Source organism: Panulirus ornatus, chromosome 1 (assembly GCF_036320965.1).
Source record: "Panulirus ornatus isolate Po-2019 chromosome 1, ASM3632096v1, whole genome shotgun sequence".
Lineage (NCBI taxonomy): Eukaryota > Metazoa > Arthropoda > Malacostraca > Decapoda > Palinuridae > Panulirus > Panulirus ornatus.
The window spans coordinates 68,582,921-68,609,205 of record NC_092224.1 but is presented as its reverse complement, the minus strand read 5'-3'; the positions used below and the strand labels follow the sequence as shown (position 1 = coordinate 68,609,205).

Below are 26,285 nucleotides of genomic sequence, written 5' to 3'. Positions count from 1 at the left end.
ATAGAGCCCACTAGACCCCTATGTTGATGGAGTAAGCCAGCGAAGAGTAGAGAAAATATAAAGTTTTTTTCCCAGGACTCTTGATGAGCGACGCCGTGGTAACGAGACATGATTTTTTTTTATAATATTTTTTGTTCTGTTGGCGGGAGTGAAGCGGAGTAAAGGAGGGGAGCTGGCTCTCGGTAAGGAGAGGGACGGCTGACCCCAATGTGCAGCCACAGCTTCCCACACTTCCGCTCTCGCACAGGAAACACGGGCAACTTGACCCGAGACTTAGTAGTGTTTTCTTCCTGGACTACAGCCGGATGGTGCAGCGTTGAGGACACTGGGGCTGCAGTGAGGGTGGAGGGGGCGTGATGAGGGTAGTGTGGGGCGTGGTGAGGATAGTGGGGTGTGGTGAGGACAGTGCGGGGGGGGGGGGCGTGGTGAAGGTAGTTGGCTGTTGTGAGGATAGTGTGGTTGTAGAGAAGGCAGTGGAGACATGGTGAGGATAGTGTGGTTGTAGAGAAGGTACTGGAGACATGGCGAGGATAGTGAGGGAAGTGTCGTGGACAGTGGGGCCATGGTGAGGATAGTAGGAACTAGAGTGAGAATAGTGGGGTGGCGCGTGGTGAGGATAGCAGGAGGCGTGGTGAGGACAGTAAGTGCCGTGTTGAGGATAGTGGAGGGCGTGGTGGAGATAGTAGGAGGCGTGGCGAGGATATAGGGGCGCGTGTGAACAGTGTGTGGGAGGGAAGTTGTGTTCAGGACGGCTGAGGACGACATGATGGATGTCTGAGGCAAGTATTACCCTGGGCAACACGTCAGACCAGTAGAGTCATGGATCACGACTGAAAGTAACATCCAACATCCAATATAATTGAAGGGTCACAACTGCTTAGTTATGAGTGAAGTTATATATATATATATATATATATATATATATATATATATATATATATATATATATATATATATATATATATATATATATAAAGCAGCTCAGAATACCGTACAGCAACTGACGTCATCATATTTCCAAAGTGCAGTGTTCCGGACCTCTGAGTAAATTATGTGTGATGAGTTTACCTTCAGCGAGCACAAGCGCGAGCAACAGTTGCATCATCCAGAAACATGGGAGACTGGATGTTACGAGAGAGAGAGAGAGAGAGAGAGAGAGAGAGAGAGAGAGAGAGAGAGAGAGAGAGAGAGAGAGAGAGAGAGAGAGAGAGGCCCGCTTGAAGGCAGTAATGCTCTCACGAGTGTGCTTGACCATCTCAGTCTTGGGTAGTCCCGTAGTAGGCGTGCGGGTCAGGTGACGTGGTCTGCTCCACCAGGAGTCTGGCCAGCGAGCAGGCCGAGGTGTGGAGGAGAGAGGACCTACTCCATCGCCACGCGTGAGATATGGCTGTGTGGGTGGGTGCCGACGCTCACATGCAGTGGTCCGTGTGGCCTCCGGTTTATATATAGGTCACGAATGTTAATGGTGGTATGTATGGTTATCACAGACTTGTTATCCTCACAATGTCATGATGGCTTACCTTCCTGGACGTGTTATCCCTTAGAACATCATTGATAACTTACTCTCCGGGACGTATTGTCCTCAGAGCATCATTAATGACATCCCTTCCCGGACATGTTATCCTGAGCGCATCAGTAATGTGTTAATATCGTGGACGTGTTATCTTCAGCTGATCAGTGACCGCGCCACAAAAACCTGGTCGCCTTTGAGGTCTGAGAGACTCGGGTAACCCCAGCTGTGTCGGCCGGCCTCTACCCCTCCTTTGCTCCCCGCTCTTTATATATATATATATATATATATATGTATATATATATATATATATATATATATATATATATATATATATATATATATATATATATATATGTATATATATATATATATATATATATATATATATATATATATATATATATATATATATATATATATATACACACACACACACGGAATAGTTTAAGGAGAGGAAGAGAGGTGGGAAAAGGACAGTTTGAAATGGAAGAGAAGGTTAAAGTGTGTACAGGTGTGTGGTGTAAGTCTCGGACGCGTGTGAGGGATTACCTGGGAGCGTGTTCTTGGTGTCGTGTTTATATACCCCCGGCAGACTGGAGGGCTGTGTATGTATTCGTCTTGTGTATTTTATCACTAAGTTAAGCTAAACATTGTTCATTATATACATCGATGGATGACTAGAGCCTCCCTGAGTGCTCTGTGGCTTGGAGGGAACCAAGGATGTTCCATGTTTGTATCATCGTTGTCTTCAAGTCTCTGCCGTACATTACGGGTTGCCTTCTCCGACTTAGTTATGAACCCACTGGTTTAATTTGTATTCGTTCGTGGTGTTCTATGGTGTTTTCACTGTAGGGGTATATGTCATTTGTGACGATTCATAGAGCCATATTTCGTATCTTGTGTAACCTCATCATGTGTAATTTGGGGACGAGGAACGTGGGTGTGAGTGAGTAGGTCAGGACAGGTGTTATCATGGCTTTGAACAGGTGTAAGTTGTGGTTCTCTGGAAAGTGCCAGAAGCTATACAGACAGACTGGTCAGGGCCGCTTTACCTTGTGCGGATCTCTTGTGGATATAGGTTATCATGAGTGTGTGGACGCAGGGTTTTGCAGCTGTTCATCCCCTTATTCTGCTAACACCCTTCCTCCTCCCCCTCACACGCCAGTTGCTCCCTAATCTTACACTTTACGTGACCCCTGCTGCTGTTCTCGCTGTGTATCCTTACGCCTCCAATTGTTGTGTCCCAATTCCTACATTTGTTTTAGTCATACACCTACATTTGTTTTAGTCATACACCTACACTTGCTGTTGACCCACTCTTGGTGTATTCCAACTCCTGCACTTCTTGTACACTTACTCTTACACTCAATGTATTTTTACGCCTACACATACTGTATTTCTTTAGTCACACTTGCTGTATTACTAATCATACACTTAGTTTTGGTACACTTACACTAGCTGTACCCCTTCAAGTTGTTGTATTCCTGCTAATACACTTAATGTATTCCTACTCTTACGATAGCTGTATTCTGTCGCCAACACTCCCTGTATTTACACTTCTACACATGCTATACTCCATCATTTAAACGTAAACGGTTAACAGCCATACACTTACACGAGTTTGTTCCTGTATAGTACACAGCTAGCTGCCTGTGTACACTAGCACTGGACACTTGGTTTTGCTACCACCTACCCGCCCCCATCTCTTGCACAAAAATATTCTTCCTTTGTGTATCATTACTTCAGGGTGTTTTCCTACATTTGTTTCCTTAATCGTCAAGACGTAGTAGAAAATGTAAATAGTGAAGCATGGAGAGTAGTTTCATGAGGGGAGAAGAGGTGATGAAAGACTTAAGTAAGGTGAAATGTGGTAAGAAGGCTGGAGTGTATGTTATTGCAGTTGAATTTATTAAGAGAGGGGACGACTGTATTGTTGATCGGTTAGCTGGAATTTTCAGTGTATGCATGGATCATGGTGAGGTGCCTGAGGATCGGCGGAATGCATGTATAGTGCCATTGTATGTCTGTGTATGCGTATGTATATGTATGTATATGTACGTGTATGGGCGAGTATGTATATATGTGTGTGTGAGTGGATGAGTCTTTCTTCGTCTGTTTCCTGGCGCTACCTCGCTGACGGCGATCAAGTATTATATATATATATATATATATATATATATATATATATATATATATATATATAATGTATAGCTATTATCAGAGTAAGTTTATCTTGAGGGAGAGAGGATGATGAATACGTCATTGTGGAGTGGCTGTATTGTCCTGCAGATGATATTATCGTACGACATCCTCGTGTCACTTTGTTTCATGGTGTCTTTATCTTGCAGGTGGTCATCGTGGCGGCCGAGCAGCTGAGGGTCACGCCGTCTGCTGGTGGTGGTGGTGTGGTGGTACTGGAGGATGACCTGACCCGTGTGGCCAGATAGGTGAAGGGTCATCAGCCTCGGTCCACAAGTGGAGAGTGTGTGTGTCCCGAGTTCAGCATGACGTGGGTGTTGGGGACCACTACTACCCTCCCCTCACCGACCAACCCAGGCCTCCCACTAGCCTCATGCCCTTGGAAGTGAAGCAAGTATAAGTAGGTGGCGGATTTACTGAAGTGGAGGCGAGTGTAGTGAAGTGAACTGAGCTCTCAGGAGGGGGGTCAAGGCAGTGCAGTGAAACCTGTGAGAAGGGAAGTCACTGAAGCGGTGGCGGTGCGGTGAAGTCACTAAAGGCTGGACAATACTAGCGAGAGTGGAGGTGGCGCAGGAGGATGCCAGTGGGCAGTCGTTGGTGAGCGCGGCCCCAGGACACGTCACCACCAGCACCCCAGGTGAGTCACTAACACTGGCCCAGTCATTCTCAAGGAGTTGGTTAGTAAGGCAGCGGTGCACTGGGAGGCGGGAACCCCGGCTCTTGCCTGAACATTGCCTCTCTCTCTCTCTCTCTCTCTCTCTCTCTCTCTCTCTCTCTCTCTCTCTCTCTCTCTCTCTCTCTCTCTCTCTCAGCACCAGCCTAGGGTAGGTAATGAGAATGTGTCACCAGTATTTGTACCTTGAATCTTCATCTGTATTCTCTGTGTGTGTCGACGTACCCAGATCAGTGTGAGACCTGAGCGTGTAGTTGTCGTTTTTTTTATGTCTGTGATTTGGTGATCTCTGTGTCTGTGGATGGTGATGAGAGAGAGAGTTTTAGTAGTAGGCAAATGAGGACTCCTTTGTAGTAGAAGTTCTTTGACTAGACTGTACTCCCAGTAATGCAGCTTGGAAGTCGATGGTCCTGAGGCAGAGGAATACAGTACGTAATGTGCATACGGCGAGTGTTGGATGATATTCCTCTTTGGTACAGTGCGGTACAGAATTGATTCTCTGTCTGAGGCACTGATCATTGCAGTAGATTTATAGTTGGAGGAATACGCGCCTCGATTGGAACCACTTTCGGCGCAGAATTTTAATATTTTCTCCCAATTCTTTTTTAAGTTATAGATTAAGTAGACGCACCAACATCATATTCAGTACATTTTTTTTCTTCATTGAAGTGTCTTCAGCAAGCAAGTGTAACTGGTACATTCCTGGGGCAGGAAGTGTACCACGCTTATGTTTGGCAGACCTGACTGAACTTGTGTTATAACTTGGCTTGGTAGGGAAAGTCCAGGCAAAATCATTGCGTATGTAGTGACCCCAAGATCATCTTAATGACGTCGCCATTGACCGGATGACAGCCTGTCTCCTCACCTGACCTAATAATCCTCGGAAGGATGTGTTTGGTGGCCCAGCCAGCCTACACTTCAGCACCTGCAGTATTAATCCCTCACACCTGCACTCGATGTCAGCGCTAGCAGATTAAGAGCTGCCTCTGTAATCAGAAATAACCTTACCCTTTCCATAGGACACGCCGCTCTTACGGACTTCACCTCAGATCCACCACCAGGAGAAAGGTCAGAAGCTTTCGACATTCGGCTTCGACGTCTCTGCTTCCCTTTGGGAACAGCTGCCCCTCACGGACCTGACCTCACCGTATCTTAACTACCCGGGTATCGACGCTCCAAACCAGTCGGACGGTTGACTCACCACTAGACAACAAGTGTACGACCCCGGTACCTGAAGTCCTGGCGATGTGACTGCAGACTCAAGCCGGCCTTAGGGCGTCTCCGTCAGTAGGTGTCCCAGCGTGACTCCTGACGTTTTCATCATCATCCCGGCAGGTTTCATTGTGGTGCCTCATCTCCGACGTCCACATCCTGGTAGGAATCCAATGGGACATCGTCTCCGCCCGTCACGAGCAGCAGCTGTAGCAAGGGACCTGCGGCCACGCTCGCGGCACTCCTGCATCCCTAGCGCCTCTCCAGGAGCATCCTGCAACCAAAGCACTCGCCGACAGCCGCCGCCGCACACTCCTGAAGCCACGATACGGGCCGCACTCGCTGCCTCCTACAGCAACTCTCTGCGTTGACTCGGCAGCCACGCACTTCTCCCACCTGCTTGTGCTTCATCTGACGCCTCCTACCATCACCAGCATCACAGAACCCCTGCCATCACCAGCATCACAGGACCCCTGCCATCGCCAGCATCACAGGACCCCTGCCATCGCCAGCATCACAGGACCCCTGCCATCGCCAGCATCACAGGACCCGTACCATGGCCTGCATCGTACTTTTCAACCTGCCATAACTGACCTCTCCTTTCTCCCGTATAATCTTGCTCATCCAGAATCTCATGGCGTTCTGTTGTCTTACCTTATATATCCTATCCAATGAAATATTATTTAACGTGTTTCTGTTCTCTAAGATCCACCCAGAACATCGGCTAAATGTTCAGCTGAACAAGAACGCCGACCCCGCTGCTGTTTCTGCACCTGCTGTTCTCTGCGTGATGGACGCTCCTCGACCAGTTTTTTTTTTTCAAATGATACCGGACTACCAGTCATTATTCAGTAATATTCTCTGTTTGCTTTAGTTTCTTGGTCCTAGCTATTTTTTTTATGTATTTTTATAGCATATTGTCTAGTAAGTTACACGAACCGTAAGTGTGAGATGAACAGAGATGTACGTACGAAAAGAGTCACGAACTTAGGTGGTGACAGCGCTGTTACAATCGGCATCCACGGCTCACCTCGCCGTCATGAAGCGATCTCTTCTCCCATTACACAATATCATTATTGTTTCGTAGATTCTTAGTCTTGATAATTGTTTCATATATATTGTTCAGTTACATTTTGTTGTAAATCGATAAACCTTAACTTGTGAACGATGATATACAAATAAATATATACAATAGAATCGTACGTCAGCCAACTTGGCTTCCATTTGGTTGACCACGGCAGAACTCGTGAAGTGATCTTATCTTTTCCTCGATTACACAATAATATTATCCATTTTTCCTCGTTTTTCAGTCGTAATAATTGTTTTGAATATTGTTCTGTTACAGTGTGTGGCAAATTTCATGACCCTGCGATCTCTTCGGTTATCGATTTTTGCTTAGTTTCTTAGGCCTTTGTTGATATTGTATAGTCTATTTACAGTTGCTGTAAATCACCCAATTTAACGTGAACAGGAATGTACATTAACATACTGAGGGAGTACAGTAGATGACCACACCTGCACATCATGTGGTTGTCTCTTCTTAGATTATACGATAATGTTTTACGTTTTCCTTAGTTTTTTTTTTTTTTTTTTTTACCATAATGATTGTGTTGTATACAGTCTTGTTACATTTTGTATTAAGTAGTATGAAAAATAACCTGAGAGCATATGTAAACGTGTATGCGAGTTGGTGGGTACTAGACCCGGGAGCATCCAGACGAGCTCGGGACCTGGCGGCAGAATGATAATATTCCGAACTAAATCATGGGAGTTACCGAAGTATATATATATATATTTTTTTTTTTTCGTACTATTCGCCATTTCCCGCGTTAGCGAGGTAGCGTTAAGAACAGAGGACTGGGCCTTTTTTGGAATATCCTCACCTGGCCCCCTCTGTTCCTTCTTTTGGAAAATTAAAAAAAAAAACGAGAGGGGAGGATTTCCAGCCCCCCGCTCCCTCCCCTTTTAGTCGCCTTCTACGACACGCAGGGAATACGTGGGAAGTATTCTTAATCCCCTATCCCCAGGGATAATATATATATATATATATATATATATATATATATATATATATATATATATATTACCTCTTAACAGCCAGGATCGAAACCGGGACCCCTGTGCCATAGGCGGGAATGCTACCGCTAGGCTATGGGCCTGGCTAATAGGTTATAACTATTTGAATACTATGTACTCGAATACCCTTCGTCTTACGTTGGTGAGCAACGGGGTCTACACATAGTATTCAAATAGTTATTTCCTATTGGCCAGGCCCATAGCCTAGCGGTAGCATTCCCGCCTGTGGCACAGGGGTCCCGGGTTTGATCCTGGCTGTTGAAGGTTTGTGTGTTCTATGAAGGTGCGCGTTCCTATGCACTTTCTTCGTATATCTATCTATCTATCTATCTATCTATCTATATATATATATATATATATATATATATATATATATATATATATATATATATATATATATATATGCCATATCCCGCAGTAGCGACTTAGCGTCAAGAGCAGAGGACTGAGCCTTTAAAGGGAAAATCCTCACATGGCCCCCTTTTCTGTTCCTTCCTTGGGAAAAGTAAAAACTGGAGGGAAGGATTTCCATTCCCCCCCCCCCCCCGCTCTCACCTATTTAGTCGCCTTCTACGACACAGTGGGACATTCACAACGATACGTAGGTGAATTAAGAAGGATGGGATGGGGTGCACGGTACAGAAATTAAAAAGTGCATCAGACAAATGCCTGCACAACGTACCAGACCAGCCAGGCTGTGGGGGGGGGGGGGGGGGGGGCTATGTGGGCCTGCGGGCTGCGGCTTCGAAATGCTGCTTGGTCGACCAACGATCCGATCCAGCAGCCTGGGATCAGCCCGGTTGGGGGGGTTAAGACCTTTGAAGACTCCAAGAGCTATTATTGGATTACATACTAATTGATAGACTTGCAAAAGAGACTTTCTTGGTCATGGATGTTGAGAGGGGCAGCTGGTGGGATGTCTGATCATTGCTTGGTGCAGGTGAAGATTTGAAGAGGTTTTCTCAAAAGAGGAAATCAAATGAGTAAGAAAAGGATGGTTGGTAAAGAGAAATAACCTGGAGAGATTTGATGTAGAACGGCAAAAAGGGAAGAGTAGACAAAGAAATGGAAGGCCAGATGAGACTTAATGTAAGCGAGTATCATCAAAAAATCCAGGGAGGTAAAAGATGTTTTGGAGTTTTTAGTGGGAGAAAACAAGAGAACCAGTGAGAACGTTATCAAAGGAGGCTAATGAGACAGTGGTAACAGGTAGCGATGAGGTGAGAAGGAGATAGAGTGAGTATTTAGAAGGGCTGTTGAGTGTGTTTGATGATAGGGTGGCAGGTATAGGGTGTTTGGGTAGAGGAGTTATACAAAGTGAGTCATGGAAAGTGTTTTGGTGAAGAGAGAGAGAATGAAATGTGGCAAGGCGGCTGGAATGGATGGTATTGGAGTTAGATGTCTTTAAAAAGGAGTAATTGTGTTGTTGATTGGTTTGTTAGGATGTGCGTAGGAGAGTGGATATGATGGAAATGAAATGTTTGAGGACAGTATGTGGTGTGAGGTGGTTTGATCGAGCAAGTGATAAAAGGGGAGGACAGACGTGTAGTCATGAGGAGAGTATGGATGAGGGATCTGAAGGTGTGCTGAAATGGTTGTCCGTGTGAAGAGAATGAGTGAGGACAGTTTAACAGAGGATATACGTATGTGTCAGAGGTGGAGGGAACAAAGAGAAGGGGAAGGCCAAAGTGGAGATGGAAAGATGGAGTGAAAATTATTTTGAGCAATCGGGGCATGAACATGCAGGAGGGTGAAAGGCGTGTACAGAATAAAGTTGGTATGTGCGATGATGTATACAAGGGCGACGTGCTGTCAGTGAACTGAACCAGGGCATGTGAAGCATCCAGGATAACATGAGCTTCCTCAATAAGAACAACAAAAAAAATTCAAACACAAGCTCTTCATATACACTAGAGGTCGTCAAGGGGCTGGAAATCCTCCCCTCCCCCTTTTTTATACTTTTCCAAACAATGGAACAGGATATTCCCTCTAAGGCTCAGTTCTCTGTTGTTAACGCTACCTCACTAACGCGGGAAATGGCGAAAATTTATGATATATATATATATATATATATATATATATATATATATATATATATATATATATATATATATATATATATATATATCTAGAGGGGGAAATAAGTATGTCACGTTTTCTGTTTGCTTTAAAATCTCAGACGCTTGATATATATTTTCTTGGAATGAGCTTCAGTGTTGTAGTGTGACACTGAATATGGGATAAGAATAAAGTGGAATGGCGGACTACTACTTTATGTAAATTTATTTTCTACACCGTAAAAATTATATAACCATTTTTTTAATCATGATTAATTGAGCATTTGAGACGCTTGTTAAAGTTTTTTCGATTGTTGGATGTAGTAAGCTGACGTTAACGACCTTAACGACCCTGGCAGTTAATTAGGCCTAGCAGAGCCCAAACCAACCAGCTAACTCGACACGCGACCGAAATAAATGCATACACTCGAGTTACAGGGAGCCGCCCCCCCGCTGAGGCCAGATATATATATCATATATATTCTTTTCTTTCATACTATTCGCCATTTCCCGCGTCAGCGAGGTAGCGTTAAGAACAGAGGACTGGGCCTCTGAGGAAACATCCTCATCCAGCCCCCCCTCTGTTCCTTCCTTTGGAAAAAAAAAAAAAAAAAGAGAGGGGAGGATTTCCAGCCCCCCGCTCCCTCCCCTTTTAGTCGCCTTCTACGACACGCAGGGAATACGTGGGAAGTATTCTTTCTCCCCAATCCCCAGGGATATATATATATATATATATATATATATATATATATATATATATATATATATGTATATATATTTTTTATTATTTTTTTATTATACTTTGTCGCTGTCTCCCGCGTTTGCGAGGTAGCGCAAGGAAACAGACGAAAGAAATGGCCCAACCCCCCCATACACATGTATATACATACGTCCACACACGCAAATATACATATATATATATATATATATATATATATGTATACATATATATATATATATATATATATATATATATATATATATATATATATATATATATATATATATACACATATATATATATATATATATATATATATATATATATATATATATATATATATATATATATAAATTTCGTTCTACATATCATTTCTTAACTTTACCAGCCACACACCATTCAAGACCTTCCATATAGAGTCCTTATAAATAGACCTTACGACCCTACGTCTCCCGACCTTCAAGTTATCACAGAGAGAATTCTTGTCTTCACTCCACTCTTAATTACTGTACAGGACGGCCGTCTGGGCCCCACACGAGAGCGTGTGCGGTCATACAGATGAGACAAAAGATATTTAGTCATTTCGATGGTCGGTTATAACCTAACCATGACGGCCTGAAATGCCCTTGATAGTTGATGATTTTAACGCCCAGTTGACCAGCCAGTCCTGACATGGTACTTACTTATCCTGAAGCACTCCCCCATTTTTTTTTTTTTATTTTGTTTTACGTTGAGAGACGGCACGAGCAACTGGATGCCCTGGTTAGGGCCATTTCAGGTGCACCATATCAGGGATCTAAATTATCGACCGACCTCAGGGGGAGGATGAACAGCTGGGCTGAACTGCTGGCCGACTGCAACGCTCAGGATTCGATCCTGTGCCAGCGAGACGGTGGGCGACCTGTCAATGCGTCACGGTCAGCGGCGGGCGCTAACAGCAACAACTTTAACGTTCCACCGTGGAAGGCGACGCAGGCAGGGGAAAATTCACTTAACACGTACGTTGTTATTTCCCAAGTTGCAGCGCGCTTGATGATCATGAGTTAATCTCAGTTGGTGATCAAATGCCTCGTAGGAAATGATTTTTCTGAGGGATTTCGCAGCTCACCATCAGCAAGAGGAGGACCGCTCACCATCAGCGAGAGGAGGACCGCTCACCATCAGCGAGAGGAGGAGTATAATACATGCAGACTCCCGTGGGTTGGAGATAGATTATTTTCTTTTTTCCACCGAAAACTCTCACTTCCGAACGATGGTTGTGCCACTCGTGTAGATAATGGAATTGGGAATACCATTGCTAGTGATCTACATCCTCTTCAGATACACTAGACGAGAGTAGAGTAGTACATATGACGACTGCATAGGAAGTGCCCGTGTTCCAGTATTGCCAACAACCAGTCTCCGAGTAGATTTGATTAGACAAAAAAAGAAAAGCGGGTTGGATGTCCTCCGTAAGGCATGTTGACACTGACGCAGAGGTTGTTAATTTACATTTTATTAAAGACAGCAAAGGTCTTTACACGGAAGACGTATATATGCAAATTCAGGGGAATATCGAAGTTTCTTGGTAGACGAGACATTGCTGGAACGCACTGCCGGAGCGCAGAAGGAGCCATGAGATGTTAAGCACAGAACCCACGACTGTGTCCCGTGTTGCGTATTAACGTGCGAGGCTCTGGCTGGTAGAATCATTCCAGGAGCAAATACAGACTTCAGGCATGGCAGTGTCAGGAAAGACACACCTGTCAGTCAGGTATTGGTGCAGTGAGTAAAGACACACCTGTCAGTCAGGTTTGGTGCAGTGTTTATGGAAATAATGATAATAGAATTCAAGATACAAACCAGCTCACCACCAGTTTATATCGACGAGGAGACAGCAGATGACCCAACTGACATACCGTAATGACCGGGAGATTGTCAGACATTGAGCCGCTCGGCCATTGCCACCATCATCGACCCGTACCTGTGTAATCTCATATGACTCCGCCACAAAAGAAGAAAATCCAAATTATGATAATCCATTTACCTAAAATCAAATAGTCCCTCTCGCATGGTCTTGTGTAGGTTGGAGGCCCGGGTCCCAGCTGAACAACGTACCAGATGCGTCAGCAGCGTAATCAGTAGACAATCTGAGTAATCTGTTAACATAGTACGAATGAGATAAGGAAGGACGTCCAGGGTTTCCCCGGCTCACGGCGCTTTGGGCATGTACCGTCTCGATCCCTAATGTTCCGAGCATATGTCAGTCAGTCTGACCATGGCTGACCAATGTACTGTATGCCTCGGCAAGTGATTGTATCTAACGAGGTTGGGTGTGGTACACATAAATGCCTGAGAATATAACATCTGTGTCTGTGTGTAATTATTTTGTTACTGATAGAGCCGCAGTTTTATCAAAATCATGGTAAAGCATTGATAAGAGCTACAGTAAGTAATATGATCATGGTAAAGCATTGATAAGAGCCACAATAAGTAATTTAATCATGGTAAAGCATTAATAAGAGCCACAATAAGTAATATGATCATGGTAAAGCATTGATAAGAGCCACAATAAGTAATATAATCATGGTAAAGCATTAATAAGAGCCACAATAAGTAATATAATCATGGTAAAGCATTAATAAGAGCCACAATAAGTAATATAATCATGGTAAAGCATTGATAAGAGCCACAATAAGTAATATAATCATGGTAAAGCATTGATAAGAGCCACAATAAGTAATATAATCATGGTAAAGCATTGATAAGAGCCACAATAAGTAATTTAATCATGGTAAAGCATTAATAAGAGCCACAATAAATAATTTAATCATGGTAAAGCATTAATAAGAGCCACAATAAGTAATATAATCATGGTAAAGCATTATTAAGAGCCACAATAAGTAATATAATCATGGTAAAGCATTGATAAGAGCCACAGTAAGTGATAAAATCATGGTAAAACATTAATATTCTTTTATGGATCCAGTTTTTGCTCATATATGAGATAAATGAGGCACATGACAACGTGTTATTGAATGAAATGAATGTCATTAAGTCCATTGATGTGGGAGCGTGGGCACTGCAGTAGACCCCGGCAGGTGCAAGCACACTCTGGCTGCTCAGCAAGACGACCACAGAACATAACACTGGCGTTTCAGGGAGCTGGCTGTAGAGAGCCTGGCCCTCTGCGACAGAGGATCCCATGAATCACGCGCCAGAGTCAGTCGAGAAACGGAACTGACATTGCGCATTGACCCTCGTCACCTGGGATGCAGAGAGGCAGAGAGAGGAAGCCCTCCTCCTGGTGGTGGTGGTGGTGACCTGCGCTCCATGCAAGTCATGAACCACGATGACCGCCTTCTGCAGGCACTACCCGACCACCGGCAGCCGACTGCATCATATGTGATCAATAATGATGCAACAGGAATGATAATTCAGCTCCAAAGAAGACCGACTGTTTTATTCGTAAAGTGGTTAAGGGACGAACAAGAATTTACTGACAAATTATTTCATAAAGAAAATGGAGTGAATGATATATGATTATATAGAATTTATGAGTTCTCTCATGATGGTGTGTTATGTTGCTATGCGTCTTATTATATAATAGTGACCTCCCTGTTGCAGTCTCCCGTGGCTGTTGCAGTGTTGCAACATATCGTCTCTTTTGACGTGTGGGAAGAATTGCCGCTTGTGTCATGAAGCTGCGACTACAGTCTTGCTGAAGAACTTCTTACTTCAGACGAGTCCATATTTTTCCAGCTACTGATTGTAGCGCGTATATATATATATATATATATATATATATATATATATATATATATATATATATATATATATATATATATATATATATATATATATAATGTTTGTGTGTGTGTGTGTGTGTGTGTGTGTGTGTGTGCAATTTCAGGTTGCTGGCCGTGTTAATATATCCACGAACAGTATCATTGTAGAGTTACCTCTGTAGTATATCTGTAGAAACACTTGTGTAAACGTTGGTGATGATGACGTCATGATGAAGTTGATGGAAGACTTGGAAGTGTTGTTTTTTTGTGTGTGTTGCAGGCGGCCTTGTCTTGAGGATGGGCTTGGTGGATGTTGGCGTGCGTGTGTTGCGCGGGCCGGACTGGCGGTGGGGGGAGCAGGATGGTGGCGCGGGCCACGCCGGCACCGTGGTGGAGGTGGGCCTGCCTGGCTCCTCCACCACCCCGGACCGCACCGTTGTGGTCCAGTGGGACGCAGGTGCTCGCACCAACTACCGTGTCGGCTACCAGGCCGCTTACGACCTCAGGCTCCTAGACAACGCCCCCGTAGGTAAGTAACTACCAGTCCTTCATTTCGTCCCAGCCTCGCTACCGGTATTCTGAAGCCTCACTTGCCCAGCTCTTGGGTAGTTTGAAGCCTCACCTGCCCAACTCTCGGGTAGTCTGAAGCCTCACCTGCCCAACTCTCGGGTAGTCTGAAGCCTCACCTGCCCAACTCTCGGGTGGTTTGAAGCCCCAGCTGCCCAGCTCTCGCGTAGTCTGAAGCCTCACCTGCCCAACTCTCGGGTGGTTTGAAGCCTCACTTGGCCAGCTCCTGGGTAGTGTGAAGCCTCACTTGCCCAACTCTCGGGTAACCTGAAGTCTCACCTACCTAAGTGTCGGGTAGCATGAAGCCTCACTTACCCAGTGGTCGGGTACTGGACCGAGGCTTCACCAACCCATCCATCTTGTCATTGAAACTCATTATCGCTGTGTGTCTTGTATATTTACACAGCTTATATACTGTGTATACACTAGACATTACACATCATGTATACTGCACATCTCATATCTGAATGGTCTCTCACCCCTCTTTTGTATAACTATTAATGCCTGTATAGTGTGTGTTATGAATCATATATTAATACACTCTGACACTCGTGTTATCATAAGTACGACGGTAGGAGAACACACTGGGTCGTGGAGTCGCGTGGGACCATCCCGCATTATCCTGTCTGCGGAGTTTACACTTTATTTTTTAACTTAATTGGTTGTTTACGATGGGGTAAAAAGAACTTCTTGTAAATGAACTCCACACATTACCACAGAAACGTTTTGTTTCTGTGTATGTCGGGAAATATTCTGTGCTCTCTGTGTCTAGTTCTGGTAGAAGACTTTTCCTTGGTAAAGTGGGTGAAACATTTGACGGCTGAGCGGCGGGTCTGGAGGGGAGGCGAGTAGAAAACGGAGACTCGCATGTGAGGCGTTCCATGAGCACGACGCGTCGGTACGATCTTGCATGATGGCCTGGCTTCTTTGACCTGGTCGATGCGGAATCAGTTCAACCATCATACCCAAGGGTCATAGCATCGTGCACGAGAGGTTAAGCATGGGGCAGAGCCACAGCTGTGTGGACTAGTTTTTCTTTGTACTTAAAGACCAGCAGACATGTACATCAGGCGCGTCACCTCCCTGAGTACATCAGGCGGGAGGACACTGTGTGGACTCCTAGGGCTGGACGTGGTGCGGTGGCGGGGCTGGGTTCCTCACACACCAACTACCAGTGTTGGTGAGGATGGCAGGGTGAGGGAGAGAAGCGTGTGGTAGGTGAAACTATTTTTTCCTAGTGCTAAAAAACATTCTTTTTTACCATTACATTCTTGTGTTCGTCGTTTGGCTCTGGGATTTACAGGTAGCTGAGCCAGGGATTTTTGTTATGGTAAGGCTCTAGTTATGGACAGAAGTCCTTTTGCAGGCCAGGCCTTTTAAAGAATGCGAAAAAGGGTTTAAGAAAAAGGAAAATGACGATGCAAAAGGATTGAAAAAAGTCAAAAGTTTGAAAATGGAAACCCTGTCCTTTAAAAAGGGTCAGGTTGCAGGTGGGGAAAAACGTGAAAAGGAAAACGAGTTCCAAAGCTTACCGGCGGTAGGAAAGAAATGTACATTACGATTACCTTCCCTTCAGTTGTCAACGGCCACTTGATAATTGTGTGATGTAGTTTCGTGCCAAGTATTACGTGATGTATCAGATAGCGGGTCATACAAACAGAAACCGGAATGATATCTATAGAAGAGGGAATGAGAACCAACACTGAGGCGCAGAACAAGGGGGTCAAGTTCCGAGTACGGAATGGGAGAGTTGGCAAGTCACGTCCAGTTTACAGAGGTACAACCATGCCAGATGAGAGAGCGGTACACCATACTATGACGACTCAGTCTCTTCAGCGTAATCGGGGCAACTGTTCAGAAAGAACCTTCGGCATCTGAGGAGGACTCCCACTCTCCCAGAGACAGATTAGACGCGTAATGTGAGGTTTTCAGTATAAATGTTACGATGCAATCAAGTATTTTTATAGTCTCGTTTGGTGATTATTTTAAGGTTCTCAGAGGAGATGGGAGATGTATGAGGGGTGTTAGAGAGCGAAATAGGAAGAAACAGGGTTATTAGAAGCACTGAACTTTGCATTCGTCTGCCTTCACCTGGAAATTCTGTCCAAATACGGGTTTATAGAGATGGTTGTGACTAAACGAGAGGTGGACCAGCGAGAGAAGATGGGCAGGTCTGCATCAAGAAGAGGGAGGGATAGAAAGTTGAGTCGGTAGCGTGTTCGTAAGTTAGTTGAGTACTGCCAGTATTGAAGGTTAGAGGGGGCTGCCAGAGGACGGGGTATAGCTAGTAAAGTGGACAAGGAATAGTGTGTGGTTGCATGAATTTTCCTGGCACGAAACTGTGTTGTTGTAGCGTGAAGGTCACAAGAGAATACAATCGAACCAGAGTGTTGGGAGTGGTCGTGCCGGGCTGGAATATGATGGGTAGTTTGCTGGGTAATGATTTCCTCCATGTCGCTAAGAATTGGAAAACGTTGTAGTTCAGACCCAACCTCTTCCCCTACCACACGCATGAGAGAGGAACCAGTTTTGTCTATTAGGTTCGCGAAAGTCGTCCAGATTGTGGGTGAGAGGATGATACAGCCTCGTGGCAGGAATTTCGATATCGTAAGAACGTATTATGACTGTAGAGTTAGGAAGAGCAGTAGGTCTCTGTTTTGGAAGTGACTTACTGTAGAGTGAAGCTACATCACACACGGTGTGATTTTACAGCACACACTGTGTGGTTTTACAACACACCTGGTGTGATTTTACAACACACACTGTGTGGTTTTGTGTATGTGTGGTGAGGTGTGGATGTGTGGTATAAACATAGTGTCCGGTGGCAGTATATGGCCACTGTGGGAGGAAGATAAGGCGTGTGGGCAAGTGTACAGCCGCCTCCACTGCCTGCTGGGACAGTCAGCGTGGTCAGTCCTCTCTTTCCGTGAGGTGTGAACCCAGACAGTATCGACTCGCTACTTCGAAGCTTTCATTAGTAACCTTTGGTGGGGGGGGGGGGAGAAGACGGGAGCGGCATGTGAGGGGGATGACTAGGTAAGGAGTGGTGAGGGGCGAGGGAGGAGTACGCTGATAGCCGACACCTACACACAACGCAGTCCTTTATGAAGCAAATACGGAAATGTGCAGGATTAAGCACAAATGCTGAGAGAAATGTTAATTGCAAATTAGGACGTTATCCGCAGGCATGTGCTGGAGGCCTGAATAAATTCCATGGTAATGCATCTCTCTCACCCCTCGTTAATTAAGCACACACACACACACACACACACACACACACACACACACACAGAGAGAGAGAGAGAGAGAGAGAGAGAGAGAGAGAGAGAGAGAGAGAGAGAGAGGCCAAGAGAGAGGCCATGTCCTTCCCTCCATCCACAGAAGCAGATGTCACCGACTCGAGTGTGACCTTTACACCTGCTGGTGGTGTCGTAAGGTGCAGCTCTCGTGACCTGTGTGGTAGGTTAAAGATGCATTTGAGTAGTTACTTTAACCAATTTGGTCTCGGTATGATTACCCAGGAAGCTGTCACGTATTTTCAAGTATAATGACTATGATAAGGGAATGTCATTTTGCAGCAGAACATCACCTGTTGTAATGTAATGTTTCACACAATTATGGTTAATGTTAGAGTGGTGTGGTGTGCACAGTGAGATGTTGTGATGACGGGAGAAGGTATGGGGTCAGCACCACACAGGTGCATCGATACGTTGTGGTGAGGAAGCAGTATTTACTGATGGGAAATGCGGGTTTTATATTGTGGTGGTGTTTTGGTTTGGATGAAACAGTAACACGTTTTTGCATCTCGTCCGCTGTGTCATGTTGAACTACATCGTGTTGTCCTAGTTAGCCTTTCTGCATTAACCTAGAGCAGGAGAATGTTTGGCGCTGTGTGTTGAGAAACATGGTTTGTACAAGCTTATCAGGCGATTTGATTATTCTTCGTTGAATAAGAGGATATAAATACGTGCCTTATACGTATGGCGTAAGGCAGATTTGATAGACTGGTAAAGTAGGTGTGAATAACAGAATGTTGGCTGCCCAGATACTGGACATTGTGTCATTTTCCCCCATTTATCACTTCTATTGTCAGTAAGTCGAGTGGCGTTGGGTATCTTTGGTAAGTTATTTCACAGCTCATCTCCAAGGCGTAGTGATATAAAGAATCCCACGTAATCGTATCGACGAATTCCAAGCTCCATATTAGCATGAATCAGTCATGACGACCCCGAGCTGATATGTGACCCAACCTGCAGTGACGACCACCGCCACCACAGAGCCTCACTCCCACCACACTCACGCCACACTCCCACCACACTCACGCCACACTCCATGAGAAAGCCTGCCATTGGACCTATTTCTCCTGTCGTTCTTACATTATGCAGTACTTCTTACTTACTGAACCCCCATCACGTGTTCAGCATTATAGGAAACCAATGAAGTTTACGCAGTGAATATAACAACCATGTGAAATGTATAACCACGTATGAACACTGATCCATACAGGGTGCAGTCGTACATACAGTCATCCATACAGGGTGCAGTCATGCATACACTCATCCATACAAGGTGCAATCGTAAATACTGTAGGAATTTTTACATAAAACTTTAGGACATTAGTATTCTGTGGTGATGTATGGATTATATGTTATATCAGTATCCTCTTTTTGTATATGTGATGATTGCATATTACAGAATGAGTCTTCAATAGGACCATCCTGTAGAAGGAAATGTGTCAACATAAAGCATTCCAACTGTTGCGATTGGACAACTCAGAAAACTGGGGTAGGGCCCTGGGTAGAGAATGGGAAGAAACCAGTGAAGTGCTATTAAAAAATGACACCCTACGTAAAGGTTACTATTATATATTCTTTCATTTACGTTGGAGGCTCCAGTCACGGACTAAAGGCACAGTCAAGGTCGGGCCTTAATCAGAATATAGAGAGGTTAATGAAACAGAAAATAAGATACGATGGAAAGTATTTAGAAAGTCTGTTGGAGGTGAAAAACTTGGCTTTTAGAATGTGCCGTCATAGTTATTGGGAAAGACATGAGACGGTACAGTGTTCCAAAGCTTGGAAGTGTAGGGAAAGAAACAGGTATCAAAACGGCCCACCCTTGAGTTGCCAACGGCTACATGATAATCGTGTGACGCAGCAGCTCACCGAGTTTTGCGTGGGGGCACCCTAGTTGCCAGCTCTCGGGGCACACAAACTACCAGCTCTCGGGAGCAAAAGACAAAGTAATACCTATACAAGACGGAAAGTGAACCAACATTGTGGCGTAGGGCAACCGAGTCAGATTTGTAAATTAGCCTGGGACAGTGTACAAGTCGGACCGTTTTCGACTGAACCCTGTTTAGCAAGGTCGCAGAGCTAGAACAACCCAGGATGTAAGAGCAGCACTCCATGCAAGGACGAATCAGTCCTTTGTATGAACGAAGTACGTGTTCGGAAGAAAAGAATTTCGACATCTACACAAGACTCCCAGTTTCTTAGAAGCAGACTTAGGTATTTCGGTGATGTGAGTTTTTCAAGACAGAGTGAATGTTACAAGAATACCAAGTATGTTCATTGAGTTCAGGAGGTGGGATTACAGAACCGTCGAATGCGAAGAATGTTCGATAGAGAGACGGGCAGAAGCTGGGTTTTGGAGTTATTTGAATTAATCAGAGTCTTCTATTCCACTGACATGTCCTTTTCAATTCTTAGTATTGAGGAAATTGTGTCGAGACGACATGCAGATCGAGTGAGAGGAGCAGAACTGAAGGATGTGGAGGAATGCAGTGTTGAGTCAGAAGCCTAAAGTGCATTGGATTATTTGCGGATTAATTTGCTGATGAAAAGGAGAAAAAGTATAGGAAACGACAGAACCTTGAGGGACACCGCTGTTAATGGATAAAAGGGGGAGAGAGCCACAGAGATAGATCGGCCAGAGGAAGCTAGGTATAGAGGAGCAAAGTGAGAGAGGGAAGCCAAAAGATGGGAGCTTAGAGATGAGACCCCGATGCCACATCATGTCAAAAGCTTTGCAAATATCAAGGGCATTTGCACAGGACTTTCCCAAAATCTTTAAGGGATGATGGCCAAACATTTGTAAGATAGGAAAGAATGTCACCAGTGGATCTCGCTTTATGGAAGCCGTACTGGAGACCAGAGAGAAGACAAACTCAAGTTGTAGGATTTGAGGATGGATTCAAAGATTTTGGAAGCAGAAGATATCAAAGCAACATGACGATATTTAGGGGGTTAGAACGGCCACCCTTCTTAGGGATGGGATGTACCAACACGTGGCACTGAGTAGAAGGAAAAGATTCGCTTTTTAAACAAATAGAACAGACGAGCAAGCACAGGTGCAAGTTCAGAAGCACACTCTTTCAGTACATGGGAATGGATGCCATCAGGACCAAAAGCCTTGCGTATGTTTAGAGAAAGAAGTCCTTACCGGACTGTTCGAAAAGAGACTATGGCAAGAGGCATAGGATTAGTAAGAGAAGCATCAGGAATGTCAGAGTCATCCAAGGTGGAGTTAGAGGAGAGACGGGAACCAGAGTTGCTTTGACTACGGGAGAGACAGCTATAGTATCGTCAGAAAGGAAAAGTGAAGGAAAGGTAGAGCGACAGAAGTTGTTAGAGATGCCCTTAGCTAAGGACCTGAAAGATCTATCAATGGATGACGAGCAGAGGTTATCACTAATGTTTCTTTTTGTTTTCAAACGTCTTCCTTACGCTGCTTCATGCTAGGAATCAGAGGCAGGCGTGACAGATCTTGCTTCACTTTCCTGTACCCTCACACAACGTTTCTCTTCCCACCACCCTCACGTCTCCTCCAACCTCGCTCATAATGATTCCTCCTCCGGTGGTTAAGTCATTAACAAGTAACTGGTATTATCATTCTCCATAAGTCTATAATAAAGCCATTTTAATCAATGAATTTTTCTATCATTTCGCAGTTGGGTCAAGGTAGCACCAATACCACAATCGATGTATCGCAGTGAAAATTATATTACATTTAATATTTTGTCCAGCATTCTCCCTCCTCCTGGATAATAGCCTGCAGACTGCTGGGCATACAGGGAACGAGTCACCTCATCAGGAGCGGCTGGCGGAGGAATATTTCCCCAGGAGCGGCAGGCGGAGGAATATTTCCCCAGCAGCGGTTAGCGGAGGAATATATCCCCAGGAGCGGCTGGTGGAGGAATATTTCCCCAGGAGCGGCTGGTGGAGGAATATATCCCCAGGAGTGGCTGGTGGAGGAGTATTTCCTTGCTGATCGTAGACGCAGTTTATCATCTGATCAGACGTCCCCTAACTCGTCCAGCCTCCCAGGCATTAGCCATCTCGACCTGTATATTTTCAGTGGCATCACCACCACACGCCTGGCTCGGCCGACCCAGCGGCTGTAAGGCCTCCTGTCGCCAACACCAATCCCCTGACAATTATGGTCCTGTGAACGGGGCAGCGTTGGGCCGCGCGTGGATATGACAGGACGCGGGGGGAATGGATAGATCCTGTCATGTGTATAGACGAAAAGGAAATTGTCTGCAGTGTGTCTGTATATTCTTACCTGCTGTGATATCCCGTCGGTTCAGGTGATGTCGCCAGCTCCAGTGATACAGATCCAGCCACCGAGTGTTGCAGGTCATATTCTCCGCTTAGGGCCTCTCGTCGTATATACGACGGCGATGGTATTTTATAGCAACATCATGGCAGATTGAACATGGAAATAATTCTACACTGCTGTGGGCTGACTACTGCAGTAGGGTCATCAGTCATTGTGAACCAACGCGCAGGTGTTCCTGTATGTCGCCTTTTGACATTCCGTCTCCACCAGTGTGTCCGTCCATGATCGCAGGAGACAAACGTCGTATCATTGGCGAAGACGATTGTAGACCAGAAGTCCCAACCTTCTTTTCAATGCGTTGGTGTGGGGATGGCGAGCTTGGCAGCACAGTGTTCCCCTGTGAGCCGCTGCGTGTTTGCAGGACCCATGTGTTTTAAGCATGGTTGATATGTTGAAGTTTTGATTTGTAATTTTCTCTCATGGATAACCTATTTAAGATACAAACTAGAGGATCATGATATTAGAACTTGTTTCATTTCATGGGATATGATATCGGAACAAAGTTTGATCATGTATTTGATGCTGCTAACGATTATTGTCGAAATCAGAAGTACAATTTGTTTTCCTTATTTTGTGTGAAGATTTTTATAGATAAGAACAAGATAAAGACAGCTAATTGATGGATTTGTGATAAGAATCCCTGGTGCCCCTACAGTAGCGATATATATTTTCCTTTCTTCCTACTCTTACACGTGCCTTACATCCTTGGTAAAAACTTTTCGCCGCTTCTAGCAACTTACCTCCCTTACCATTTACTACTAAAACCTTCCACAAAGCGTCTCTATCATCCCTATCATATGCCTTCTCCTTATCCATAAATGCTACATACAGATCCATCTGTTTTTTTAAGTATTTCTCACATACATTCTTCAAAGCAAACACCTGATCCACACATCCTCTACCACTTCTGAAACCACACTGCTCTTCTCCAATCTGATGCTCTGTACATGCCTTCACCCTCTCAATCAATACCCTCCCATATAATTTCCCAGAAATACTCAACAGACTAATGCCTCTGTAATTTGAACACCCACCTTTATCCCCTTTTCCTTTTTACAATGGCACTATGCATGTATTCCGCTAATCCTCAGGCACTTCACCATCAACCATACGTACATTGAATATCCTTACCATCACCCTCCTTTTATTTTATATAAATTCCACTGCAATACCATCCAAACCCGCCGCCTTGCCGGTTTTCATCTTCCGCAAAGCTTTCACTACCTTTTTTTCTGTTTACCAAACCATTCTCCCTGACCCTCTCACTTCGCGCACCACCCCGACCAAAACACTCTGTATCTGCCACTCTATCATCTAACATTCAACAAATCATCAAAATACTCCATCTCCTTCTCACTTCCTCTTGCAATATTTGGAATATCATAGGTCGAGCTAGAACTATCGGAATAAATATTTTGGATTTTTTTTTTATCTATGTGTATTGGATTGCTTGCTTTATGTAATACGCTCACCTGCTCTCTCTCTCTCTCTCTCTCTCTCTCTCTCTCTCTCTCTCTCTCTCTCTCTCTCTCTCTCTCTCTCTCTCCCCCTGGCGCACCTCTACGCTCTCACTCGTCAGCTCTGAAAGCGAACTTCGGCACCTTATTTGCGATGCATTATCAGGCCACGCTAGCTAGTCTCGGAATATTAATTAACTTTTTTTTTTTTTTGAGAAAGGTAAGCTGATGGGTTTGATTAATTTACATGTATAATCAGGGTTTGAGGGAAGGGGAAGGTTGGGGGGGGGGGATATTTGCTTACCCAAACCGTTGGATTCAGGGAGAGAATGCACGTGGGGGGGGGGGGGGGGTGGAGAAGAACAGTTGTTGATGGTATCGTTACGGTGGGAGAGTTGCCAGGGGTCAGCCGGCTCCATGAGTCATAGTTAACCAATAGTAAATATTTGAGATGCAGGATCAATGATGAATGAGATTTGTCATGTGGTTGTGTGTACACCTAGACCTAGAGTATGGTCTGATGGTACTTAGGTAAGCTGAGTGAATGATTATCAAACTCGCATTGTTGAGTGAATAATCTGACTCATATTGTTGAGTAAATGATTTATGTGTATCCTTGATAGGTATTTATAAGTTGTACCAGATTAACTGGGCATAATATGATGGTGGCTACGTAGATTTCATATCGGGCCGCTGCTTCCATAAGGCCGGTCGACCAACGCGCCGCCACCCCACAGCGTATCGTACACCCTGAGCCTGGCTCGCTGGCGGTGCAAGACCCGTACAAGTCTACGCCAGATTAACGCCTAGTATCGTGTGCGCAAGGAAGCAGCAGACACAATATGTCGACCTGACGTCCGCGCACCTGATGACTGTATTATAGTGACATAAACCATTAAGCTACGACGGTTGATATGTCATCGATTTATTGATATCATCGAAAAAGTAAGTTTTCATTTTGATTAGTGAGGTGATCCGCGCAAGGTGTCCAGTGGCTGTGTGGGGACTCGACGTGACTGGAGTCCCCACATAGCGAATGGCGTTAGGTTATTTGATCCCTCTGGCCATGAGAGGCGCATGGTAGCTCCCGGCCACACACACACACACACTATGCATTCAGCAGGTTGTGTGTGTATCACCGGGGGCAGTGAATGACCAGGTTACTGTCCTCTCTAGACCAGCTGTTGGGACTGACGGAATCAGCAAGTTCTCGTCGTTATTGCTGACCATCTCATGATAGCGTCGACGTTTGAGCATTAAGCAGTAGCGTGCGTGGCTAGGCTACATTTGCCAGCCTGGCGGGGGAACGAGCAACACGAAGGTTGAACGTCCGAGGTTATGTCGATAGTTCTGGCGGGCTAGCCTCATGCCAGGACCGTAAGGCTCAGGGTAATTTGGCTGTATGAGATTTTTATTGGGCAGTTACGTTATATAAACAACTTTTTCATTCTGAGTTTCTCCAGGCTCCCATAATTCAGTTCTGTTTAAGAACAGAAAAAAAAGACGGTAATCTAATTTCAGTGGAATAAAATGCGTGAGATGGGTTAGTGCGTGTGAGAGTGAGATGGCATGCAGATGCGTGTCTCGCCCCAGCGCTTGAAGCGTGGCAGGTGTGGAGAAGGTGCGGCAGGTGGTACCATTGTGGTGGGGAAGTTACTGCAGGTGTTGACGGTACCGTCGTGATGAGGAAAGTGCTGCAGGTGTAGGCGGTACCGTTGTGGTGGGGAAGGTACAGCAGGTGTTGTGTAAGGGAGGGTGCAGCAGTTATTTTGGTGGGGAAGGTGCAGTAGACGTTATGGTGAGGAAGGTACAACAGGTGTTGTGGTGGGGAAGGTGCAGTACATGTTATGGTGGGGAAGGTACAGCAGGTGTTGTGGTGGGGAAGTACATGTTATGGTGGGGAAGGTGCAGCGGGTGTTGTGGTGGGGAAGGTACTGTAGATGTTACGGTGAGGAAGGTACAGCAGGTATTGTGGTGGGGAAGGTGCAACAGGTGTTGTAGTGGGGAAGGTGCAGCAGGTGTTGTGGTGAGGATGGTGCAGCAGGTGTTGTGGTGAGGATGGTGCAGCAGGTGTTGTGGTGAGGATGGTGCAGCAGGTGTTGTGGCGAGTGAGAGGAAACGGTTTACGTTTGAAATTTGGCGCGAAATGTATTGTTTATGTTTGCAATTTGGCGGAAGATAATGTCCGTGTGGGTTTATAGCCGGTTGTTAGGAAGCGAATTACTTGTACGTTACCGAGCAGGCGGTGATAAGGAAAACTTTATGTATTTCTGTGGTTTCCAGTGTGGTGTGTGGGGGGCACGAGGAGCGGAGGTGGGCGGAAACCTGCAGCTGATGGCTGGTGCTCACCACTGTCACCCTACTACCGTAATCCGGGTTCAATTCCGGTAATTATGGGTACCGGCTTCCTTTATTTACCG

At 45.1% G+C, this 26,285-nt stretch overlaps 1 protein-coding gene across 1 annotated transcript in view; it reads left to right on the top strand.

Moving 5' to 3' along the window:
• The window catches only part of mib2 (mind bomb 2), a 330,213-nt gene that overhangs the window by 103,613 nt on the left and 200,315 nt on the right, over positions 1-26,285 (top strand). Inside the window, exons 2-3 of the mRNA XM_071663617.1 lie at positions 3,862-4,349; positions 14,499-14,747. Of these exons, the coding sequence (XP_071519718.1) occupies positions 14,516-14,747 (232 nt within the window). The 5' untranslated portion in view covers positions 3,862-4,349; positions 14,499-14,515. The remainder of the gene's footprint in view (positions 1-3,861; positions 4,350-14,498; positions 14,748-26,285) is intronic.